The 23,507-nt window shown below is 38.2% G+C and overlaps 1 protein-coding gene across 3 annotated transcripts in view; it reads left to right on the top strand.

The window, feature by feature from the left end:
* MYO1B (myosin IB) overlaps nt 1-23,507 on the top strand; it is a 482,457-nt gene that overhangs the window by 319,107 nt on the left and 139,843 nt on the right. For all 3 annotated transcript variants that reach the window (XM_053698590.1, XM_053698592.1, XM_053698591.1), the window contains exons 8-10: nt 6,375-6,473; nt 11,699-11,802; nt 19,471-19,618. In XM_053698590.1, coding sequence (XP_053554565.1) covers nt 6,375-6,473; nt 11,699-11,802; nt 19,471-19,618 — 351 coding nt within the window. The remainder of the gene's footprint in view (nt 1-6,374; nt 6,474-11,698; nt 11,803-19,470; nt 19,619-23,507) is intronic.

Here is a 23,507-nt window from a genome sequence, read left to right as displayed (position 1 = left end):
TTAATTTCTTCAAGCAATACTTTTTTATTTTAAATGGTACCGGTGAGTGCTATTTTTGCTCAGGCAGCAGATGGATGAAGATTTCTGCCTGGAGACTGATGATCTTAGCAGTTGTCACTAAGATCCAGAGTAGTTCCCAAAGAATGGCTGAGGAGTACTTGAGAAGCTTCAGTGTGAGGAACGTTTTTCATGCTACAAGCATTGAGGTATGTTCATTCATATTTTTCTGGAGAGACTGTGTTATTTCAGAACTGGCTGACATTGTTTCCATAAGGGAAGGGGTAAGCAGTAATCCTACATTTAATAGAAGGGGTATTACTGGGACCTATAGATGATGGGCTAAAAATTGGTTGACACTGGTAACATAATGTTTTGAGACAAAACGGTTTTATGCTTAGAGGGCATCTTAACGTTTTTATGAGCAAACGTTTTATTTTTGATGGCACTGGAGGGTTTCACATGGCTTACAGTGGTGGATTGGGAATATGAAAAACCCACATGGCTAGTTTCTAAACCGCTTTACAGCGGTTTTTACTAGGCAAAAAGACATCGATATAGATGGGCGGGGCCTAATTTCGCACCTCAGATGCGCAGTTGAAATTTCTATGAAGGCAGCAAGCTTCAGCTCCGGTGGGCCTAAACTGAAGATTTAGCCAAAACGAAGTGATAGAGTGGTTTATCAGACCCCTGAGGGCAGGTAACCGCCACAGTAGAGCTGTGGCAAGGTGCAGGGGGTTGCAATCTTAATTTTCATAACGTTTGTGTGTAACTTTTTTTCTATTGAGGGTTAAGTATACCTTACTTGTGGTGCAATCTTAGCTGGCAAGATAAGACACATATATACTAAAATTGTGCTAATTATAACATTTTAGAGCAGTTTTGGAGAACTTGTACGCTTTTTTACTCTTAAAGGCGCAGTACCATTTTTTCAAGTTGTTTTTTTCACTATGTTTTGAAGACTTTTTTGTGGTTATTACTAGTCTATTCAACATGTCTAACAGGAAAGTCAATGTTCTATGTGTTTAGAAGCCTTTGTGGAACCCCCACTTAAAATTTGTACCTCATGTACTGAGAGGGCCTTACATTGCAAAGAACATATTTTAGGTGATAAAAGTATGTCTCAGGATGATTCTCAGTCTGAAGAGATTCAGGTTATGCCATCCAATTCTCCCCAAGTGTCACAACCTTTAACACCCGCACAAGCGATGCATAGTACCTCTAGTGCGTTGAATTCTTTTACCCTGCAAGATATGGCTGCAGTTATGTCTACTACCCTTACAGAGGTATTATCTAAACTGCCGGGTTTACAGGGTAAGCGCAGTGGGTCAGGTATTAGAGTAAATGCTGAGCCCTCTGATGCTTTATTGGCCATCTCTGATGTACCCTCATAGTGTTCTGATTTGGGGGTGAGGGAATTGCTGTCTGAGGGAGAGCTTTCAGACTCAGGAAAGATGTTCCCTCAAACAGACTCGGATGTGATGGCCTTTAAGTTTAAGCTTGAACACCTCCGCTTGTTACTCCGGGAGGTTTTAGCGACTCTGGATGATTGTGACCCTATTGTAATTCCACCAGAGAAATTGTGTAAAATTGATAAATATCTAGAGGTCCCTACTTACACTAATGTTTTTACAGTCCCTAGAAGGATTTCGGACATTGTTACTAAGGAATGGGATAGACCAGGCATTCCGTTCTCTCCCCCTCCTACTTTTAAGAAAATGTTTCCCATATCTGACACCATTCGGATTCCTGGCAGATGGTCCCTAAGGTGGAGGGAGCTATTTCTACCCTGGCTAAGCGTACAACTATACCTATTGAGGACAGTTGTGCTTTCAAAGATCCTATGGATAAAAAATTAGAGGGTCTTCTAAAGAAATTGTTTATTCATCAGGGTTTTCTTCTACAACCTATAGCTGGCATTGTTCCAGTAACTACTGCAGCAGCTTTTTGGGTTGAGGCTCTATAGGAGTCTCTTAAGGTGCAGACCCCATTAGATGATATTTTGGATAGAATTAAGGCTCTCAAGTTAGCTAATTCTTTTATTACTGATGCCGCTTTTCAAATGGCTAAATTAGCTGCAAAGAATGCAGGCTTTGCCATTTTAGCACGTAGAGCGTTATGGCTTAAGTCTTGGTCTGCTGATGTGCCATTGAAATCTAAACATTTAGCTATTCCTTTTAAAGGTAAGACCCTATTCGGGCCTGAACTAAAGGAGAACATTTCTGACATTACTGGAGGTAAAGGTCATGCCCTTCCTCAGGACAAGACGGTTAAAATGAGGGCCAAACAAAATAATGTTCGTTCCTTTCGAAACTTTAAAGGTGGACCCTCTACTTCCTCCTCCGCCTCAAAGCAGGAGGGGAATTTTGCACAATCCAAGTCAGTAGTTAGACCTAACCAGACCTGGAATAAGGGTAAACAGGCCAAGAAGCCCGCTGCTGCTACCAAGACAGCATGAAGGGGCAGCCCCTGATCTGGGACCGGATCTAGTAGGGGGCAGACTTTCTCTCTTTGCTCAGGCGTGGGCAAGGGACGTTCAGGATCCCTGGGCATTAGAAATCGTGACCCAGGGGTTATCGACTAGAGTTCAAGGATTTTCTCCCAAGGGGAAGATTTCATCTTTCACGTTTGTCTGTAAACCAGACAAAAAGAGAGGCGTTCTTACGCTGTGTAGAAGACCTATATTCCATGGGAGTTATCTGCCCAGTTCCAACACTAGAACAGGGGCAGGGGTTTTACTCAAATCTGTTTGTGGTTCCCAAAAAAGAGGGAACCTTCAGACCGATTTTAGATCTCAAATACCTAAACAAATTTCTCAGAGTCCCATTGTTAAAGATGGTGACCATACGAACGATTTTACCAATGATCCAGGAGGGTCAATATATGACTACCGTGGACTTTAAGGATGCGTATCTTCACATTCCTATCCACAAAGATCATCACCAGTTCCTCAGGTTTGCCTTCCTGGACAAACACTACCAGTTTGTGGCCCTCCCCTTCGGGTTGGCCACAGCTCCCAGAATCTTCACAAAGGTGCTAGGGTCCCTTCCCTTCTAGCGGTTCTAAGGACGCGGGGCATAGCAGTGGCACCTTATCTGGACAATATTTTGATTCAGGCGTCAAATTACCAGTTAGCCAAATCTCACACGGACATCGTGTTGGCTTTTCTAAGAACTCACTGGTGGAAGGTGAATATACAAAAGAGTTCACTAGTTCCACTGACCAGAGTTCCATTCTTAGGAACTCTGATAGATTCAGTAGACATGAAAATATTTCTGACGGAGGTCAGAAAGTAAAAAATCCTGACTACTTGCCAAGCACTTCAGTCCATTCCTCGGCCATCGGTGGTGCAGTGTATGGAGGTCATTGGATTAATGGTAGCAGCAATGGACATCATTCCGTTTGCTCGCTTACATCTCAGACCACTGCAGCTGTGCATGCTCAGACAGTGGAATGGGGATTATGCGGTTTTATTTCCTCAGATAAATCTGGATCTAGAGACCAGAGACTCTCTTCTTTGGTGGTTGTCACAGGATCATCTGTCCCAGGGAATGTGCTTCCGCAGGCCAGCATGGGTCATAGTGACGACAGACGCCAGCCTCTTAGGCTGGGATGCAGTCTGGAATTCCCTGAAGGCTCAGGGTGTTTGGACTCAGGAGGAGTCCCTACTACCAATCAATATGCTGGAACTGAGAGCAATATTTAACACGCTTCAAGCGTGGCCTCAGTTGGCTTTGGCCAAATTCATACGATTCCAGTCGGACAATATCACGACTGTAGCATATATCAATCATCAAGGAGGAACAAAGAGTTCTCTAGCGATGATAGAGGTTTCCAAGATAATTCGATGAGCGGAGACTCACTCTTGCCATCTATCAGCAATCTATATCCCAGGAGTAGAGAACAGGGAAGCGGATTTTCTAAGTCGTCAGACTTTTCATCCGGGGGAGTGGGAGCTCCATCCGGAGGTGTTTGCGGCATTGATCCATTAATGGGGCACACCGGAATTGGATCTGATGGCATCTCGTCAGAATGCCAAACTTCCTTGTTACTGGTCCAGATCAAGGGATCCCCAAGCAGTACTGATAGATGCTCTAGCAGTACCTTGGTCGTTCAACCTGGCTTATGTGTTTACTCCTTTTCCTCTCCTGCCTCGTCTGATTGCCAGAATCAAACAGGAGAGGGCTTCAGTAATCTTGATAGCGCCTGCGTGGCCACGCAGGACTTAGTATGCAGATCTAGTGGAAATGTCATCTCTGCCACCGTGGAAACTGCCACTGAGACAGGACCTTCTCATTCAAGGTCCGTTCCAACATCCAAATATAAATTCTCTGCAGCTGGCTGACTGTAGATTGAACGCTTGATCTTATCTAAGCGGGGATTCTCTGAGTCGGTCATTGATACCTTGATTCAGGCTCGGAAGCCTGTTACTAGGTAAATATACCATAAGATATGGCGTAAAATATCTTTATTGGTGCGAATCCAAGGGCTACTCATGGAGTAGGGTTAGGATTCCTAGGATTTTGTCTTTTCTCCAAGAAGGATTGGAGAAGGGATTATCGGCTAGTTCCTTAAAGGGACAAATTTCTGCTTTGTCAATTTTACTACACAAGCGTCTGGCGGATGTCCCAGACGTTCAGTCTTTTTGCCAGGCTTTAGTCAGAATCAAGCCTGTGTTTAAACCTGTTTCTCCGCCATGGAGTTTGAATTTAGTTCTCAATATTCTTCAAGGGGTTCCGTTTGAACCCATGCATTCCATTGATATTAAGCTTTTATCTTGGAAAGTTTTGTTTTTAGTTGCTATCTCTTCTGCTCAAAGAGTTTCTGAGCTTTCTGCATTACAATGTGACTCACCTTATCTTATATTCCATTTGGATAAGGTGGTTTTGCGTGCTAAACCTGGATTCCTTCCTAAGGTTGTTTCAAATAAGAATATTAATCAGTAAATTGTTGTTCCTTCTCTGTGTCCTAATCCTTCTTCTAAGAAGGAGCGTCTGTTACATAACTTGGACGTGGTTCGTGCCTTGAAATTTTACTTACAAGCGACCAAGGATTTCCGTCAAACATCTTCTCTATTTGTTGTTTATTCTGGAAAGTGTAGCGGTCAAAAAGCTACGACTACCTCTCTTTCTTTTTGGCTGAAAAGCATCATCCGTTTGGCATACGAGACTGCTGGACAGCAGCCTCCTGAAAATATTACAGCTCATTCTACTAGAGCGGTGGCTTCCACATGGGCTTTTAAAAGCAACGCTTCTGTTGAACAGATTTGTAAGGCTGCGACATGGTCCTCCCTTCATACCTTTTCCAAATTTTACAAATTTGATACTTTTGCTTCTTCTGAGGCTATTTTTGGGAGAAAAGTTCTTCAAGCAGTGGTGCCTTCTGTTTAGGTATCTGTCTTGTCCCTCCTGTTCATCCGTGTCCTGTTGCTTTGGTATTGTATCCCACAAGTAAGGATGAATCTGTGGACTTGTCGTATCTAGTAGAAGAAAAGGAAATTTATGCAGCCTGATAAATTGATTTCTTCTACGATACGACGAGTCCATGGCCCTCCCTGTCATGTTAGACAGATTATATTTTTGTTTTCAAAACTTTAGTCACCTCTGCACCTTTTAGCTTTTCTTTTCTCTTCCTATACCTTCGGTCAAATGACTGGGGGTGGAGAGAAGGGAGGAGCTATATATACAGCTCTGCTGTGGTGCTCTTTGTCACTTCCTGTTAGCAGGAGGATAATATCCCACAAGTAAGGATGAATCCGTGGACTCGTATTGTAGAAGAAATCAATTGATCAGGTAAGCATAAATTTCCTTTTTTTATTTTTTGTAATTTGTGCTTTGGGGTTTGTAGTATATTTGAATAGACTGCCCTCTGGGCAGGATTATCGCCTATTATATATATTTAAAATAATAACCCATTTAATCAAATGTGACCAAATATATCAATCCATATATCGCACAATAAGCAGCTCCTCTTCAGTGGTTTGAAAACCAACCAAATTAGAATCTGTAAAGAGCACAAACAAAGGTGTACCACTATATATAGTGTTATACATTCTTATAAATGAAACACAAGATGTTTGCCCAGAATGGTTACTCACAATAGAAATCGCTCTAAAAGATTTAGTGCGTATTAGCAGGCTGGCAATCTCTGTCTCCAGCTGTCTGTAGCTGCAGTATAGCTGTTGTCTCCTATACACAATGAGTGCACACCCAGAAGCAACAAAAATCATTTTAAAAGCAATGTCTTGAGTCTGTGACAACTTCTTTGAAGTGTGCAGATGTAGTCCGTAATTTTATACGATTTTGATTGTATTTTATGGCTTTAAAAAAAAAAGTAATATATACTAAAAAAAATATATTTTTTTGTCACTCCTACAGATCTCTTGGAGAAGTCTAGAGTTGTTAAGCAACCAAGAGGTGAAAGAAATTTCCACGTCTTTTATCAAATGCTCTCTGGGGCCTCAGATGATCTTCTCGGTAAGTAATTCACAATTGAAAGTTTAAAAAAAAAAAAAAAAAAAAGCTTTTGGAAGAAGCCAGCTCTTCAAAATGTGCATAACAATGAATCTGAAGCTATGTTGGAGAGCAGCATACATGTATCATTAGGCCTGCACAAAACATATCAGGGCTTTCACTGCCAGACTTCAGTAATGATAGTTGAAGCATTAGCACTAGAAACTGGTCATTTAAATTCTTGACTTAAAGTGACAGTGCACACCAATTTTCATATAACTGCATGTAATAGACACTACTATAAAGAATAATATGCACAGATACTGATATGAAAAATCTTGTATTAAACCATTTATAAACTTTGAAGCTCCCAGTTTAGCTTTGTTGAAAAGGTTAGCTGGAACACCCATTACAAGTGGTTCTATAGCAAAAGAAACAGACTCTCCCCCCTCCCCCTTTCTCTGCATGTGAAAAGACTCTTTACACATACAGGAGCAAGCTGGAGTAGGGAAAACATCAGTATACTTCTAAAACTGTGGGGCTTGGTCAGGAGTCTGAAAATCAGCACAATGTTATTTAAAAAAACAAAAACAAAAAAAACACTGTATAGGCTATATAAATGGATCATCTAGAAAACATTTATTTTAAGAAAAATCTGGTGTATAATGTCCCTTTAAATTGTTAAAGAAATTAATTGGTTGCTTAAAAACATTTTGGGCAAGTAATCATCATTAAAGGGACCTACATGTGGCCCGGAAGACTATGCCGGCTCAGAGAGAGTGTGTGTGTATATTTATGTATGTGTGTGTGTATATATGTATGTGTGTATGTATGTATATATATATATATATATATATATATATATATATATATATATATATATATATATATATATATATATATATATATATATATATATATATATATATGTGTATATGTAGAAATCCAACAAGATCAGCACTCACCAACACCTCCATATACTGTGTGCTCTGCCGCAATCATAACAACGAGCAGGTTTGTTGAACTGGACTCGGTGAAAATCCTATCTCAACAACAAGTAAGCAGGCACCACAGAATTACTGCAGCCACCTTTATTGTGTCAAAACAGCGTAACACATATTGTTTCGGCCCCTCACAGAGGCCTTGGTCACATGAATGATAGTACACAACCTATACTAAAACACCCCTATACTAGTGCCTAATATACCCCCAGGGAATAATCTGATTCGCCACCAAGAGGACTGCTTAACAACCCGCATTAGGTATAAGTAAAAACACATGTAGTGTGATCGTCATCAAAACGGGTCCGTTGTCATGGTGATCGCTAAACGTGATATCCAGCCGAACATATGACGCTCCCTCAGCTGATATGGTAAGTATTTCAGAAAACACCATGGCAACGTGCAGACAACACGGAAAACACGTCAGATCCAGATTGCAGCAAATCCAGGGATCCCCCGTCATAAAATATATTGCAAGCCTGCTAGACAAAAAATCACTATGGTAAACTATAAATAATATGGCCAACGAATTACTAGCCAAACTTCTAGTTATACATATTTTAAAGCTATATTACATCTTATCCGCATGTGTAGCAAATGTGCTAAAAAGTTATAGCAGACATCAAATATTAAAACCAAAGAATAGTAAAAACGCAAAACGCAGTGTGCCTCAAGGATATGGTAGAAATATTACTAGAAGTTTGGCTGGTAATTAGTTGGCTATATTATTTATAGTTTACAGTAGGGATTTTTTGACTAGAAGGCTTGCAATATTTTTTATGGATTCGCTGCAATCTGGATCTGACATATTTTCCGTGTTTTCTGCACGTTGCCATGGTGTTTTCGGAAATACTTACCATATCAGCTGAAGGAGCGTCATATGTTTGGCTGGATATCACACCGTATAGTACACAGCTGTTATGTTTGTGGTTTTGTTTAGCGATCAAAATGACAACGGACCCGTTTTGATGACGATCACACTGCATGTGTTTTTACTTATACTTGATGCGGGTTGTTACGCGGTCCCCTTGGCAGCGAATCAGGTTATTCCCTGGGGGTATATTAGGCACTAGTATAGGGGTGTGTTGGTATAGGTTGTGTACTATCATTCATGTGACCAATTCATGCATTTTGTGCATTATATATTATGTCACTCTGCCCTGCGTGGTGTATTGTTTTGTGATCTGTATGATCTGTACCCTTTGTTAGTTTAACTAAATAAATACATTTAAAAAAAAAATCATTTATGTGACCAAGGCCTCTGTGAGGGGCCGAAACGTTGTGTTACGCTGTTTTGACACAATAAAGGTGGTTGCAGTTATTCTGTGGTGTCTGCTTACTTGTTGTTCAGATGGGATTTTCTCTGAGTCCAGTTCAACAAACCTGCTCATCATTTATATATATATATATATATATATATACAGTCATGGATAGGATTGCACAATCTTACTTGAGTAGTGCCACGGTGCTCTGCTAATATCAAATCAATACTCTCCAAGAAGCAGGCAGCCCACTGGTCTTTGCAGTAAAACTAGAATTTATTACATCAGTTTAAAAGATAACAAACGTTTCGGCACCGCATTGTGCCTTTGTCAATGTTATACACCAAAAAGTACAAGGACAGAGTGCACCCAAACACCCCAGATCAATTGAATTAGTTTTACTGCAAAGACCAGTGGGCTGCCTGCTTCTTGGAGAGTGTATATGTATATATATATATATATATATATATATATATATATATATATATATATATATATATATATATATATATATATATATATACATATATATATATATATATATACATATACATATACATATATACATATATATATATATACATATATATATATATATATATATATATACATATATACATATATATATATATATACATATATATATATATATATATATATATATATAAAAAATCATCAAGTATGACTCAGTTTGCATCGTCAATTATGAGTTCATGCCATGGCTGGCTTTCTGAGCAGGTGTAATGTTTCAATAAGGGTGCGTAGGGCAAATGTAAATATATTCTATGCGCAGTAAAAGATATTACTGAAATAGTCATCATTTTTATTCAACAGCATTTTGCTAATTTCTACCTAATAAATATTTATATTTCATGTAGTTTAAAAAAAAAAAAAAAGCACTATATGTATGCAATAAAGCCGATATGTTATACTTTGCAAATACTAGTCCAAAGTAGGGTTCTTTGATTGTGTTTGCTTATAAGGACATATTAAAGATTTTATTTCCAAAAGCTTGGCCTGCACACAGCTGGATTTTGCGTGTGTGTTAAAAGTTGAAAGTAAAAAGTTACCACGCGAGTGAAAAGATCAGGCATGCTTCTTTAGGATTATGGACTACTTCTCCCTATATTACCTGAATGTCTCTGTGTAAAAAAAGAAAGATATTTGACCTAAAAATGTATTCAGCTTATAATAGTAAGTGTAAAGTTATCTTTAAGCTACTGTCTAGCTGCAAGTTGGGGGGGGAAACTAGCCAATCAGCAGTACTGAGGTCATGCTTTGCTTTACTGTGACTTGATGAGATTTCACTGAAATGTCACAATATTTCATAGTAAACTTCCTTAAACTGAAAAGGGAAATAACATGATGTTCCTGCACATGCCAGATGCATGCTCACTTGCTAGTCCTGGGACTAGTATCCTGATTGGTTGCTTAAAGTCCCTTTACAATGGGATGTGACTACTAAGGAAATTTTGAGGTGATATATATTCTTTTTTTACATAGAGATGTTTGGGTGATATTTTCTGGTCAGCTCTTTACAGTTACAAACTTTCAAGTGCTTCAACATGTGGGTATCATGTCACTTTAAATATTGTATAAATGAGTGTAATCGTTTATTTACATATGTTTTTGATGTGTTTTAAGAACATTTTTTAACCGTACAGCTTATGCTAGGTCTCCTGTCTCAATAATTCTTCTAGCACAGTTTCGGTTGCCCTCAAGCAAAACCTTTTACATTTTAATATGCTCTCTAGTTAGTGTGGTCGCAAAATAGCTTATTGCATCCTGCACTAACATTAGCACACCACTTGTGATCTGGCCCTATATGGCAAAAAGTATGTGGACAAACCTACTAATTATTGAGTTATTGTGTTTCAGCCACACCCATTGTTAACAGGTACACACAATCCAGCCCATAGCCATGAAATTTCCATAGAAAAACTTTGGCAGGACAATGGGTTGTACTGAAGAGCTCAATGACTTTAAATGATGGCACTGTCATAGGATGCTACCTTTGTAACAAGTCAGTTTGTAAAACTTCTACCCTATTAGATCTTCCCCAGTCAGCTGTAAATGCTTTTGTTGAGAAGTGGAAGCATCTAGGAGCAACAGCAGTTCAGCTACAAAGTGGTAGACCACACAAACTGGGGCTGCCAAGTTCTGAAATGTGCAATACCGAAAAAATAATCTGTACCCATTCCACACATCAATGCCAAGTGTAAGCTGGAATGGTGTAAAGCACACCACCACTGGACTTTGGAGCAGCAGAAACAAATATTCTCTGGAGGAATGAATCATATTTCACTTTCTGGCAGTCTTTTGGAAGAAACTGGGTGTGGTGAAGAACATTTCATTTTAGAATGCTACAGGATACAAAGACATTTTAGACAATTGGGTGCTTCCAACTTTGTGACAATAGTTTGGGGAAGGTCCTTTCATTTTCCAGCATGACTGTACCCCTGTGCACAATGTAAGGTCAATGAAGACATTGTTTAATGACCTTGGTATGGACTTGAGTGGCCTGCACAATAGCCCTGACCCTCAACCCCATTTAACACCTTTGGGATGAATTTGAACACCAACTGAAGGCCAGGCCCTTGCATCCAACATCAGTGCCTTACCTCACAGATTTCTGTTTTGGCTGAATGGGCAAAAATTAACACAGATGGACTCCAAAATGTTGTGGGAAGCCTTCCAAGTAGAGTAGCCACAAAGTGGGAGGGGCAACTCCATATTAATATCCATGAAAGGGATGTCGAACAAGCTCATATAGGTGTGATGGTCGGGTGTCAACATACTTTTGGCCATATAGTGTGAGTGTTGAGTGTATGTACACAAAATGACATAGTGGTCAAATAAGGATTCATGGTTTGTTAGCAATTTTCAGCTGCTAGATTTCATTTTGGGTTTTTGCACATTTTTCATTGCTTTTTGTTTGTAAGCATGCAACTTCTTTTGTCACTTTTTTTTTTGTCTGTTGTATTAGATAAACTAAAACTTGATCGGGATTTCAGCAAATATAATTACTTGGGCTTAGATTCTGCCAGAGTGAATGGTGTGGATGATGCCTCAAATTTCAAAACAGTCCGGGTAAGATATAACATGGTTTGCAAGGGACATTAGTGCACAAATAATATGCTCTAACAAATTGAAACATTTTATTCTGCAATATAATGCTCCATTATTTTATTTACCCTCTTTTACATTTACATTATATTGTTTGAACAGTTTCTTTCTACACCTAATCTGTTTAATAATTAGTATTTTTCAAGTAATTCGTAAGCAAGTGTCTTAAATAAACTATTTAGTTTCTAATTGCAAATTTTTGCAGTTAAAATAATAAAACAGAATAGCTTCAATGGTAATCCAACTTTTTTTTTTATAATGCTCATGATTCTGTCAAATTTCTTTATTGTCTCTTAAAATAAAGAATCAAACTTCTAATAGTAGTTTAGATCCGAGGTGAGCATTTCATTCTCAAGTCTGCATATGTGGCCCCTGATTCAATAATACTTTCTTTCCTAAGATACGGTGAGTCCACGGAATCATCAGTTACTGTTGTGAATATTACTCCTGGCCAGCAGGAGGAGGCAAAGAGCACCACAGCAAAGCTGTTATGTCACTTCCCTTCCCACAATCTCTGTTAATTCTCTTTGTCTTTGGTGTAAGGAGAAGGTGAAGTTTTGGTGTCTGAAGAAGATTTCACTTCAGTCACTTCCCTCTCAAGATTGGGTCTAGCTGTACTCCATGTTAGTCTCTTCAGTAGGGCAGTGGTGGCTTTAAAGCATTTAGGAACTTGTAATGTGGGCCTTGCTGCATTTTCCTAAAGCAGCCTTTTTCTGTTGATGGTCCACATAACTGTTTTATATGACTTATGCAGTCTGGATGCCTACTTTCCACACTTACACAGTTGTGGAAATTTCTTTCATATTGTGTTTTATGGGCTGAGAATGTATTTACACAGAGACCGCTATGACCTCTAGGACAGTTGGGCTGTATAGCATCTGAATGCTACGATGTGTTATTTTGCTGTAACAGCTCAGGGGATGCTGCATGTGTGAAATGACAGAATCTCCATGATCCTTGTGATCATAACTTTCTTCTTTCGGCTGTCCGCCATTATTTTTAGGGCGGGAAGAGATGCTGTATGGTTAGAGATTGAAGCACGGGCTTGTATGCAATGCAGTTTTTTTTGTTTTTTTTTTGGCGGGTCACGTTACCCATTACTCCGCTTTGCTTTAGACTTGTGGTAGAAGTCAGTTAGCGGAGTGGCGTCCCCAATGATATGTTATTAATTTAATTCTTGATCACTGCACAGGTAGATCAGTTGTGCTTCCAGGGCTGAGTTAGGCTGGGGAAGCAGAGTGAAAGTTTTTAAAAACAGAGATTTTTTTATATGAATTGTCCATCAGTTAAGCTGAGGTGTTTGAAATGTTCTGTTTTTTTCTAGCTTAGCGCTAATATCGTTCTCAGAAGCCCTACCAGTACTTTATAGACTGCAAGTACCACCAGTCAAGAGAGTAGATTAAAGGAAAGTTTTCCTTTTTCTATTTCTGCAGGGTCAGTCATTCCTCCCAAGGGTAGATTTCTCCTTCTTGAGTATCTGCAATCCAGGTATGATGAGAAGCATTCCTTGAACTGGGTTCAGGACCTTTTCTGAGAGTGATAGTCCCAGTACCAGTCTGGAAACATGATCTAGGTATGTACCTCAAGTTTCTCAGGTTCTGCCCTTCAAAGTAGTATCCATTCTCCTTTGCTGCAAGTGGGCCTGTTCATAACGAACATAGACCTGAAGGATGTGTATTTATTGTTCCCATGATCAGGATCTTCTCAAGTCTCTGAGTTTCAACTTCTTAGAAAGACTTTTAGGTCGTGGTGTATTGTAAGGGTGCTTTCTGGACAATATATGGTTCAGGTGTCATCCTTCCTTCAAGCAAACTCTCTTTCGGAAGATCTTGTCCAATCTACTTTCCCATGGATGGGAAATTAATCTGGAACAGAGTTCCCTTGTGCCATCCAATAGGGCGATTATTTTTTTTTATTTTTATTTTTTTGGGGGGGGGGACTTTAATAGATTCTCTATCTAGGAGAAGATTCTATCAGAGGTCAGCTAATCAAGGATTTATTCATTTTCCTCTCTCTGCTGTCTACTGTCCGTCCAACAGCAAGCTCTAATGGTCCGGTTGATAGCTTAACCATCTTGCAACCAGAGGGTTGAGATTTTGAATATAGCTGCAGTTGATTTTCCCTTCACTTTTCAGTGACTCAATATATGGAGGGAATAGGTCTGATGGTTTCCATGGGCATCATTCCCTTTTTGCTATTTTCCATACAATGAGATCATTCGGATCTGTCTCAGGGTGTGTGCTTCTGGAGACATTCCTGGGTGATATGACTACAGACACCAGCCTCCTGGGCTGGGAAGCAGTCTGGGACTTATTTAAGGCATGGAAGTGTCTGCTTTCCTCTTTAACATCTTGGAGTTGAAAGAGATTCACAATGTTCTGAGGGCTTGACCTAAGTTGTCCTTAGCTTGGTTACAGTCGGACAAGGTCACCTCAGTGGCTTACATCAGTGGCCGTGCTGTCTAAGGCACTGAATTAAACCTCCAGTCTCCTTGGAGACGTGGGTCGGATCCCATCACTCCAGAATCCAGTTAACCTATGCGGTGTATGGACATTATTTAATCCAGAAGAACTCAGAGTTCCTTAGTCATAGGAGGTGACTTGTATTGTCTGTGGGCGGAAGCACACGATTGCTGTTTTTCATCCACTTTCCAGGGGTGGACAACTGGGAATCGGATTTCTGAACAGACAGATATATTTTATCCGGGGAGTGGGACTCTCCATCCGGAGGTATTCTCCGGGTAAACCCTCAAATGGGGGGTTTCCGGAGTTGGTTTTTGAGTGCATTTCAGCAGAACGCCAAGCTTTTAAGATACAGTTCAAGATCTAGTGATCTGCAGGCCTTCCTGATAGATGTTCTAGTGGCTTTTCCTGGTATCTCAATCTGGCATCCCTGTTTCCTCCGTTTGCTTCCTTCCACGAGTCATTGCTCATGTCAAACAGGAGAGAGCATCAGGAATTCTGATAGCTCCTGCGTGGCCTCGCAGGATTGGGTAATCCTCTGAAGAAGTACCTCCTAATTCAGGGTCTTTTCCATCACCCAAATATCATTTCTCGGAAGCTGACTGCTTGGAGAGTAGATGCTTAGTTCGGTTTAATCGTGAGTTTTCCGAGTCAGTCATTGAAACCATGTTTCTGGCTTGTTGCCTGTTACTTAAAATAATTACCATAAGATATGGCGTAAATGTCCTTATGGTGTGAATCCGTAGGCTACTCTAGGAGTAGGGTTAGGATTTTGCACTTTCTACAGGAAGGTCTGAAGTTTTGGTCAGTCAGTTCTCTGATGGGTCAGATTTCTGCATTATCTTTTCTTGCTGCATAACGTGCCAGATGTGCAATTTTTTTGTCAGGCCTTGGTCAGAATCAGGCTTATGTTTAAAGGGACAGTCTACCATAGAATTGTTATTGTTTTAAAAGATAGCTAATCCCTTTATTACCCATTCCCCAGTTTTGCATAATCAACACACAGTTATATTAATATACTTTTTACCTCTGTGATTACCTTGTATCTAGGAACCTTCTTCCATCCCCCTGATCACATGACTGTGACTGTTTATTATCTATTGTCTTAAATTTAGCATTGTTTTGTGCTAAATCTTAAATAACCCCCTGTGCCTGAACACAGTGTTATCTATATGGCCCACGTGTACTTTCTGTCTCTTTGTGTTAAGAGATTTAAAAAGCATGTGATAAGAGGCAGCCCTCAAAGGCTTAGAGATTATCATATGAGCCTACCTATGTTTAGTGTAAACTAAGAATACCAAGAGAAAAAAGCAAATTTGATGATAAAAGTAAATTGGAAAGTTGTTTAAAATTAAAAGTCCTATCTGAATAATGAAAGTTTAATGTATACTAGACTGTCCCTTTAAGGCTGCTGCTCCTCCTGGGAGCCTTAACTTTTGTTAAAGTTTTGCAGCAAGCTCAGTTTGAGCCATTGCATTCAATTTCAAGTTGTTAAGTTGTTGTCTTGGAAGGTTTTGTTTCTCATTGCTATCTCTTCTGCTCGGAGAGTGTCTGAACTCTCAGCTTTGCAGTGTGATTCGCCTTATCTTATCTTTCATACTAATGAGGCGGTTCTTTGTACTAAGTTAGGTTCCTTTCTAAAGTGGTTTTAGACAGAAATTTTAATCAGGAAATTGTTGTTCCTTCTCTTTGACGTAGTTCTTCTTTTCTGAAGAACGTTTGTTGCACAACTTGGTTGTTGTGCATGCTTTAAAATTGTATTTACAGGCGACTAAGGATGTTCACCAGTCTTCTGCCCTGTTTGTTTCTCTTGGAAAATTAAGGTTCAGAAAGCTTCTACTACTTGTTTTTCTCTCTGGTTGAGAAGTATAATTGGTTTTACTTATGAGACTGCTGGGCAGCAGTCTCCTTAGAGAATTACAGCTCATTCCACTAGGGCTGTCTCTTCTTCTTGGGTTTTCAAAAATGAAGCTTCTGTGGAACGGATTTGCAAGGCTGCAACTTGGTCTTCTCTGCATACCCTTTCCACATTTTACAAATTGAATTATTTTGCCTCGGCTGAGGTTCTTTTGGGAGAAAGGTTCTTCAAGCAGTGGTGCCTTCTGTTTAGGTTACCTGTCTTGTCCCTCCCTAATCATCTGTGTCCTCTAGCTTGGATATTGGTTCCCAACAGTAATTGATGATTCAGTGGACTCACCGTATCTTAGGGAAAAAAACAAAATTTATGCTTACCTGATAAATTTCTTTCTTTCCGGATACGTTGAGTCCACAGCCCGCCCTTTATTTTAAGACTGTTATTTTTAACTTTAACCTCAGGCACCTCTACACCTTGTGTTATTTCCTTTTTCTCCATTTTCCTTCCGTCGAATGACTGAGGGTTGTGGGAAGGAAAGTGACATATAACAGCTTTGCTGTGGTACTCTTTGCCTCCTCCTGCTTGCCAGGAGTGATATTCGCAATAGTAATTGATAATTCCGTGGACTCGCCGTATTCGAAAATAAATAAATTTATCAGGTAAGCATACTTTTTTTTTTAATATTTTTTTTTTTACACTCTCTGTGTCTGGCATAGTGAAGAGTACAAGGGGAAAAATGAGTAGCTCTGGAGCAGAAATGTGTTGTGGAGTAAATTAGAGGATGTATGTTTTCAGATAGGCACAATCTATTTTGTTCCAGTGGAGATCTCTGGTACTTCAGGAGTAGCATCTAAGTACCACATGCGCCAGTTGATTTTTCTTGGTCTGTAACTTTTTTCGCTACTGCTATTTTCGTTTGTTTTCGGGAGGTTTTTTTGTAGAAAATATGGGTTGGAACTCTATAAATTAATAGGCTTAAAGGGACATTACAGTCAAAATTTAAAATGCACATGGATGAATTACATCTTTATATAGAAACATATTTGTAATATACATATAATGGCAAAATGCTTCTAGTAAAAGTTATCACTGTTTCAGTGTTGACATTTTTCTCTGCACGTGCATGTGAAGCATAGCTAGATATTCTCAGTGCACCAGCATTTTAAATACTGTAGCTGCTCAGAGCACCAGTGGAGATTGTATCATGTCAGCAATTAACAAATTGAGTCATTACCAGATGCTGTGTTTAAAATGATGGTGCATACTTAAATACACTTATGAAACAGCTATAGCTTTTATAATAAGCATTTTTGCTAATACATGTATATTACAAAAATGCTTCTTTTCAAAACTGAAATGCATCCATGTGGATTTCAATTTTGACTGGAATGTCCCTTTAAATGATACTTCATAAACATATAACCATTATTTTATTCACCATTCACTTGTTGATTGTTTTACTTAAAGGGACACTGAACCCAATCTTTTTCTTTCATGATTCAGATAGAGCATGCATTTTTAAGCAACTTTCTAATTTACTCCTATTATCAATTTTTCTTCATTCTCTTGCTATCTTTATTTGAAAAGCAAAAATGTAAGTTTAGAAGCCGGCCCATTTTTGGTTCTCAACCTGAGTTGTGCTTGCTGATTGGTGGCTAAATGCACCCACCATTAAACAAGTGCTTTCCAGGTTTCTAAACCAAAAATTGTCTGGCTCCTTAGCTTAGATGCCTTATTTTTTAAATAAAGATAGCAAGAGAACGAAAAAAAATGATAATAGGAGTAAATTAGAAAGTTGCTTACAATTGCATGCTCTATCTGAATCATGAAAGAAATAAAAAATTGGGTTTGTGTCCCTTTAAAGGGATATCAAACCCAAACCTTTTCTTTTGTGATTCAGACAGAGCATATTATTTTAAAATAGTTTCCAGTTTACTTCTATTATCAAATCCTTTCCCATGATATTCTGTGTTGAAGAAATACCTTGGTACAATGTGACAAAAAATAGTGTTGCCATCTAGTGTTCTTGGTAATATATAACATTTTTGCAAAACTACTGCCATATAATACTCCAGAAAATGGCCTAGCTCCTAAGCTTACGTCCCTGCCTTTTCAACAAAAGATAAGAGAATAATAATAGAAGTAAATTAGAAAGTTGTTTAAAATTGCATGCTCTATCTAAAAAAAAACAAAATGTTGGGTTTCATATCCCTTTAATTGACCTCTTGTGTATTAACCATTGTGTGGTTTCTTGTTGCAACAGCAAATTAACCTTTATTAGGATGCCACATTATAGCAAAACATTTTAAACTTTATTTTATGTAGCAAATTTGTCTTCCTGGCCAACCACCAAAAATATCTCCTCCATAATGCATTCCCCAGAATCAGTGAAATGGTCAAGTAAAGTAGACCATCTTAAACTCAAGAAAATGCTTAGTAAACCAGGGAAGACCTCAATCTTTTAAAGCGCTCAGTTTACTGGTACACTAAACTTTCATGATTCAGATTCCCCGATATTCAAAACATCGTCAGACTGACAAGAAATTGCTTGTTTGGGTTCGCCAGGCTCGTAGTCCGTTGGTTTGGCAATATATTTTTAAAAAAGTGAGCTGTGCTGACGAGTGGCGGCAATGTGTTTCCTATAGTATATAATGGGGATCACAACTTCAGCAAAACTCTGCTGACATTGCCACCGAGCTGCGATGTAGGCAGCACACGCGCGCACGGGGGGACTGTCTTTAAAGCATGTTTACACAAAATAGGCTGTGTTCTTGCGAGAAAAAAAAAAAATTGTGCATAGAAACTATGCATATGTAAATTCAGTTCATTGTACACATGCTAGATATGTCACACTGGGAAATATTGCCAGTAAAATGCAGGCGAGACTGATGTGGCTTAAAATATATAGCTAAAATGGAGGACATAGTAGAGGGATAATTTACGTTACAGCTTCCATGTAGGTGGCGATACAGCTTTGAATATATTACTGGTATCTAAGAAGCATCACCACCCACTTAAATGTATGGTAGAAAACCTCTCGCCAAGGCTGCCTTTAAACAGTACTGTTGACCCTTTGGAATATTTCCCTGACTTACTTGAAATTGCGATGGATCCCTTTTGAATATCTCGCTGCCTCACGGCACTTTCGATCTTCGGGGCCAGAGCATGCATTTTCTAGAGACTTTCCGATATACTTCCATTATCAGAATGTGCAATGTGCAGTTTAAAATGTTTAAAATAAATAAAATATATATGTGTATAATATAGGTTGTATGTATTTATATAATGAATTTTAATTTTATTTTGTTTTTGCAGAATGCTATGCAAATAGTTGGTTTCCTGGAACATGAAACACAATCTGTTTTAGAGGTTGTAGCTGCGGTACTGAAACTTGGAAACATTGAATTTAAACCTGAATCTCGAGTCAATGGCTTGGATGAAAGTAAAATTAAGGATAAAAATGGTAAGAATCTAACATTTGAAATAAAGAGAATGGGTCTAAGTTATGCGTTGATAAAGGTGATCACAAGCTACATATCACGACTGGAGGGCGCTACTTGTCAGTCATTTTCTACTATAAACTCTTGCTATTCCTATTTAAATTCCAATTGTCTTTAACCAGCACATGTGCGGATGGACTACTTTATAAATGCATTGATGTTGACATCATTGATAATTGGGGTGCATCAATGATGATTTGGGATGCTGTATACTCCCTTAGTCCCTAGAACCGCCACATGTCTGTGGCTATTAGATATGTGCAAACTTCATGCTTCTAATATTTGTTTGTTTGTCAAGCGAATACTGAATATGACTGCGGGTAGCAGCATTCAGCTATTTTAGGCGTCAAATATATTCATGTTAAAATGCAACACACAAAGACCTGTTCTAATGTAGAACATGAATATATTTAATGCCAAAAATAGCAGAATGCCGCTACCCACAGCCATATTCAGAATTCATTTGACAAAAATGTTTCCAAAGTAGGAAGTTTGCATGTACTTAATGGCCATTTAGACACTCCCCATATGTTGAAATATGCAGTGCAGATAGTCTTGCGAGTGCTGTTTTATTTCCCATGTTTTGTGTTGTTATGGAATGCTTGGCATCACAAGGAACTAAAAAACAAAGCTATAAATAAGCTGTGTGCCCGGTATAGTGGTGAAATCATTCACTGCCAAAAAGGCAAATTAAACACCTCCTGCTTTTGTGTAAGAAAAGAAAACAAATGTGCTTTGTTCCATTCTCTCTATACAGGTTAGATTTATGTGCAAACTCTGTACCCTTGGTTTTAAAATGCTGCAAATTGAATCGCCAAAATTGCTTTTTGGTCTCACTAGGAAGAAGCACAATTTGCTTACACAAGAGGCATTTAATGTCCCTTAAAGCGCTCATCATATTCTAATAAAAACTATACCTGAAGTAACTGTACCAATGTAACAGATTGGTGATGCCAAGAGTGAATTCTGCTTTACACATTGGGACAGGGGAATACTTTGGCCAAGGTCAGTTTGGGTTTGGGCTGGGGGCAGAATATTTTGACTGGTAGTTGTGTGGTAAAGAGACCATTTTTATGTGTTCCAGTTGCCTTATTATTTTATAATAAATCTCCGGTTGTCTAGTTGTGGATGTGCAAGCTTTTTCATGCACTTCTGGCCTATGGGTTATGCCAAATATGAGTCAAACATCAGCTAAAATGGATTCATTTCAGGTATTTTTATGGGACAGCATATTGCCCATGGTCTAGGGCAGCAAAAAAAACAAAAACTCCGCCACTGCATTGGGACAAATGTTTATTAATGATTATGAATTGCCTGGCATGCTCATAGCTTAGTGCTTATTGTGATAATGGCCACTGCGTGTTACTTTACTGCGTTCATGAAAGGTTACAAAGAAAGGCACATTCTATGTGTGCCAAGATATTTGGCAGGGATCTTCTTTTGGAAAAATAGAAGGCATTTTCAGATTTACAAAATTAATTTAGAATCCCTTATGTCTGTCTGATTCTGTATTTTTTATTTTTTTATTAATAAGACCTCAATAAACCAGGTTAAACATTTCCCCAGTTTTGTTTAATCATAGGATAATTATAGGCATTTGTTATATGAACAGACACTGAGTTTTTTTGTTTGACCAAAAAAATAAATAAAAGTAATCTAGATTTTTGTTTGATTTATTAAAAGACAAGACATCAATTTGCTTAGCCATGAAAATGTTGCATAATGAAGAGTGAAACTAACTGTTAACTTTACATTCCTTTGGCTGCAGATCCCATTTGGATTTTTGCTCTTTGCAAGTAGCTTATCTTTTTTTAAAGAAAATGTCATGTTACAACATGTGCGTCTGAGCTTTGTTGTTTTCTGGACCACTGGCAAGTACAAACAGGAAACACTGCAGATAACGCCTGCAATATCAGTAATACTGTGGCCATAATTCATTCATGATACACGGCTATTTATACAGTGGGTTTTCATCAGATGATAGCTTTTTTTTTTTTCTAATTTGTGTTCTGTCAAAATTATAGTATAAATTAAATTAAAATGATGAGCATTTCTGGGAGGACCATGATTAAAGGGACACAGAAGCAATCATAAAAATGATGTCATGCATTAGAGCATTTCATCATTGTACAATTGCTTACATAGAACTATGTGTCTAAGTCCAACAAAAGGGTTAAACTCTTTTAAAAACTCCAGAACGATAGTACATTGCTCTGGATCTGACTTTATATGGCCTAAACATAGAGTATTGTTGGTCTTTATGTGCCTTTTGAATTGCTTTTGACATCGCAGTGAGCACATTTTGTGTGTGTTTGTACACTTTTTCCTTGAGGTGTTATGATAACATGTAGCATATTATTTTATCTTGGTCCTAGACCACTTACCACTTAACAGTAGGAATGGCATTTTAAGAGTATTGTGAAGCATATATGCAAGAAGGTGTGTTTCTAAGTGATGCAAATAGGTAATTGTGCTAGCGCTACATAGTAAAGTTCTTGCTCATATCTCATAAAGAACTTACTTGAGAGTTTAAAGTCCTTTTAAATAAGATTTAGTAACAAATGATCACCAATATAAAATATAGAAAACCAATAAAGGCTGAAGTGGCTATTTCCACAAGTATTCTACATTAAATTAACAATCTGGTCCTTCTATTCAATGATGGCACTGGTTGTAATTCTCACCATTTTACTCTTTAAGGTTATATATTTTAAATTCCTGTAATATATAGTGAAAAACGAATTTCTGATCACATACTGAAGCATCATTGATTATTGGCAAAGCATTCAAAGATGAGCAGTTTGAATTTGTTTACTAATTAATCATTGCTGTTTAAATGATAGTGATTTTTGGAATAGGTTTTAAAAGGAAACATCAAAATAATGTCCAGTTTGTTTCCTTATAGTCTATTTATAGATTGTTTGGAAACAGGAAATTAAACATATGGCTGCATCATGAGCTGATGGACTTAAAGGGACAGCATACAACAATTTTCATATAACTGCATGTAATAGACACTACTATAAATAATTAGATGCACAGATACTGATATAAAAATCCAGTAAACTATTTAAAAACTTACTTAAAGGACCAGTAAACACAGTAGATTTGCATAATCAACAAATGCAAGATAACAAGACAATACAATAGCATTTACTTTGAATTTCAAATGAGTAGTAGATTTTTTTCTAACACATTTCAAAGTTATGTATATTTCCACTCCCCCTGTACCATGTGATAGCAATCAGCCAATCACAAATGCATATACGTATAGTCTGAGTTCTTGCACATGCTCAGTAGGAGCTGGTGACTCAAAAAAGTGTAAATATAAAAGACACTGCACATTTTTTTTAATGGAAGTAAAGTGGAAAGTTGTTTAAAATTACATGCTGTATCTGAATCATGAAAATTTAATAAAGCCTGAGTGTCCCTTTAAAAGCTCTCAGTTTAGCTCTGTTGAAAAGGTAGCTGGAAAGCCCACTGCAGGTGGGAAAAAAGACACTCCCCCCTCCCCCTTATTTTGCATATGAAAAGCCCCTTTACACAAACAAGAGCAAGCTGGAGTAGGCATACGTTGGTATTCTCCTAAAACATTGGGGCTTGGTTAGGAGTGTGAAAATCAGAGCATTGTTATTTAAAAATAAGCAAAACTATACATTTAAAAAGACCTTTATGGGCTACATAAATAGATTGTCTACAAAAAATGTATGCAAAGAAAAAATGAATGTGTAACTTTAACAAAAGGAAAATCATCAGCAAAGCCTTTTATAGTATGATCTGCTCAGTTTCAATGATGTTACCCCAGTATTAAAAAACATATAATATTTAATATACAGTCGTATATGGCACTTA

The sequence above is a fragment of the Bombina bombina genome, chromosome 1 (assembly GCF_027579735.1).
Source record: "Bombina bombina isolate aBomBom1 chromosome 1, aBomBom1.pri, whole genome shotgun sequence".
Taxonomy (NCBI): domain Eukaryota; kingdom Metazoa; phylum Chordata; class Amphibia; order Anura; family Bombinatoridae; genus Bombina; species Bombina bombina.
This window is presented reverse-complemented; position numbering and strand designations above follow the sequence as displayed.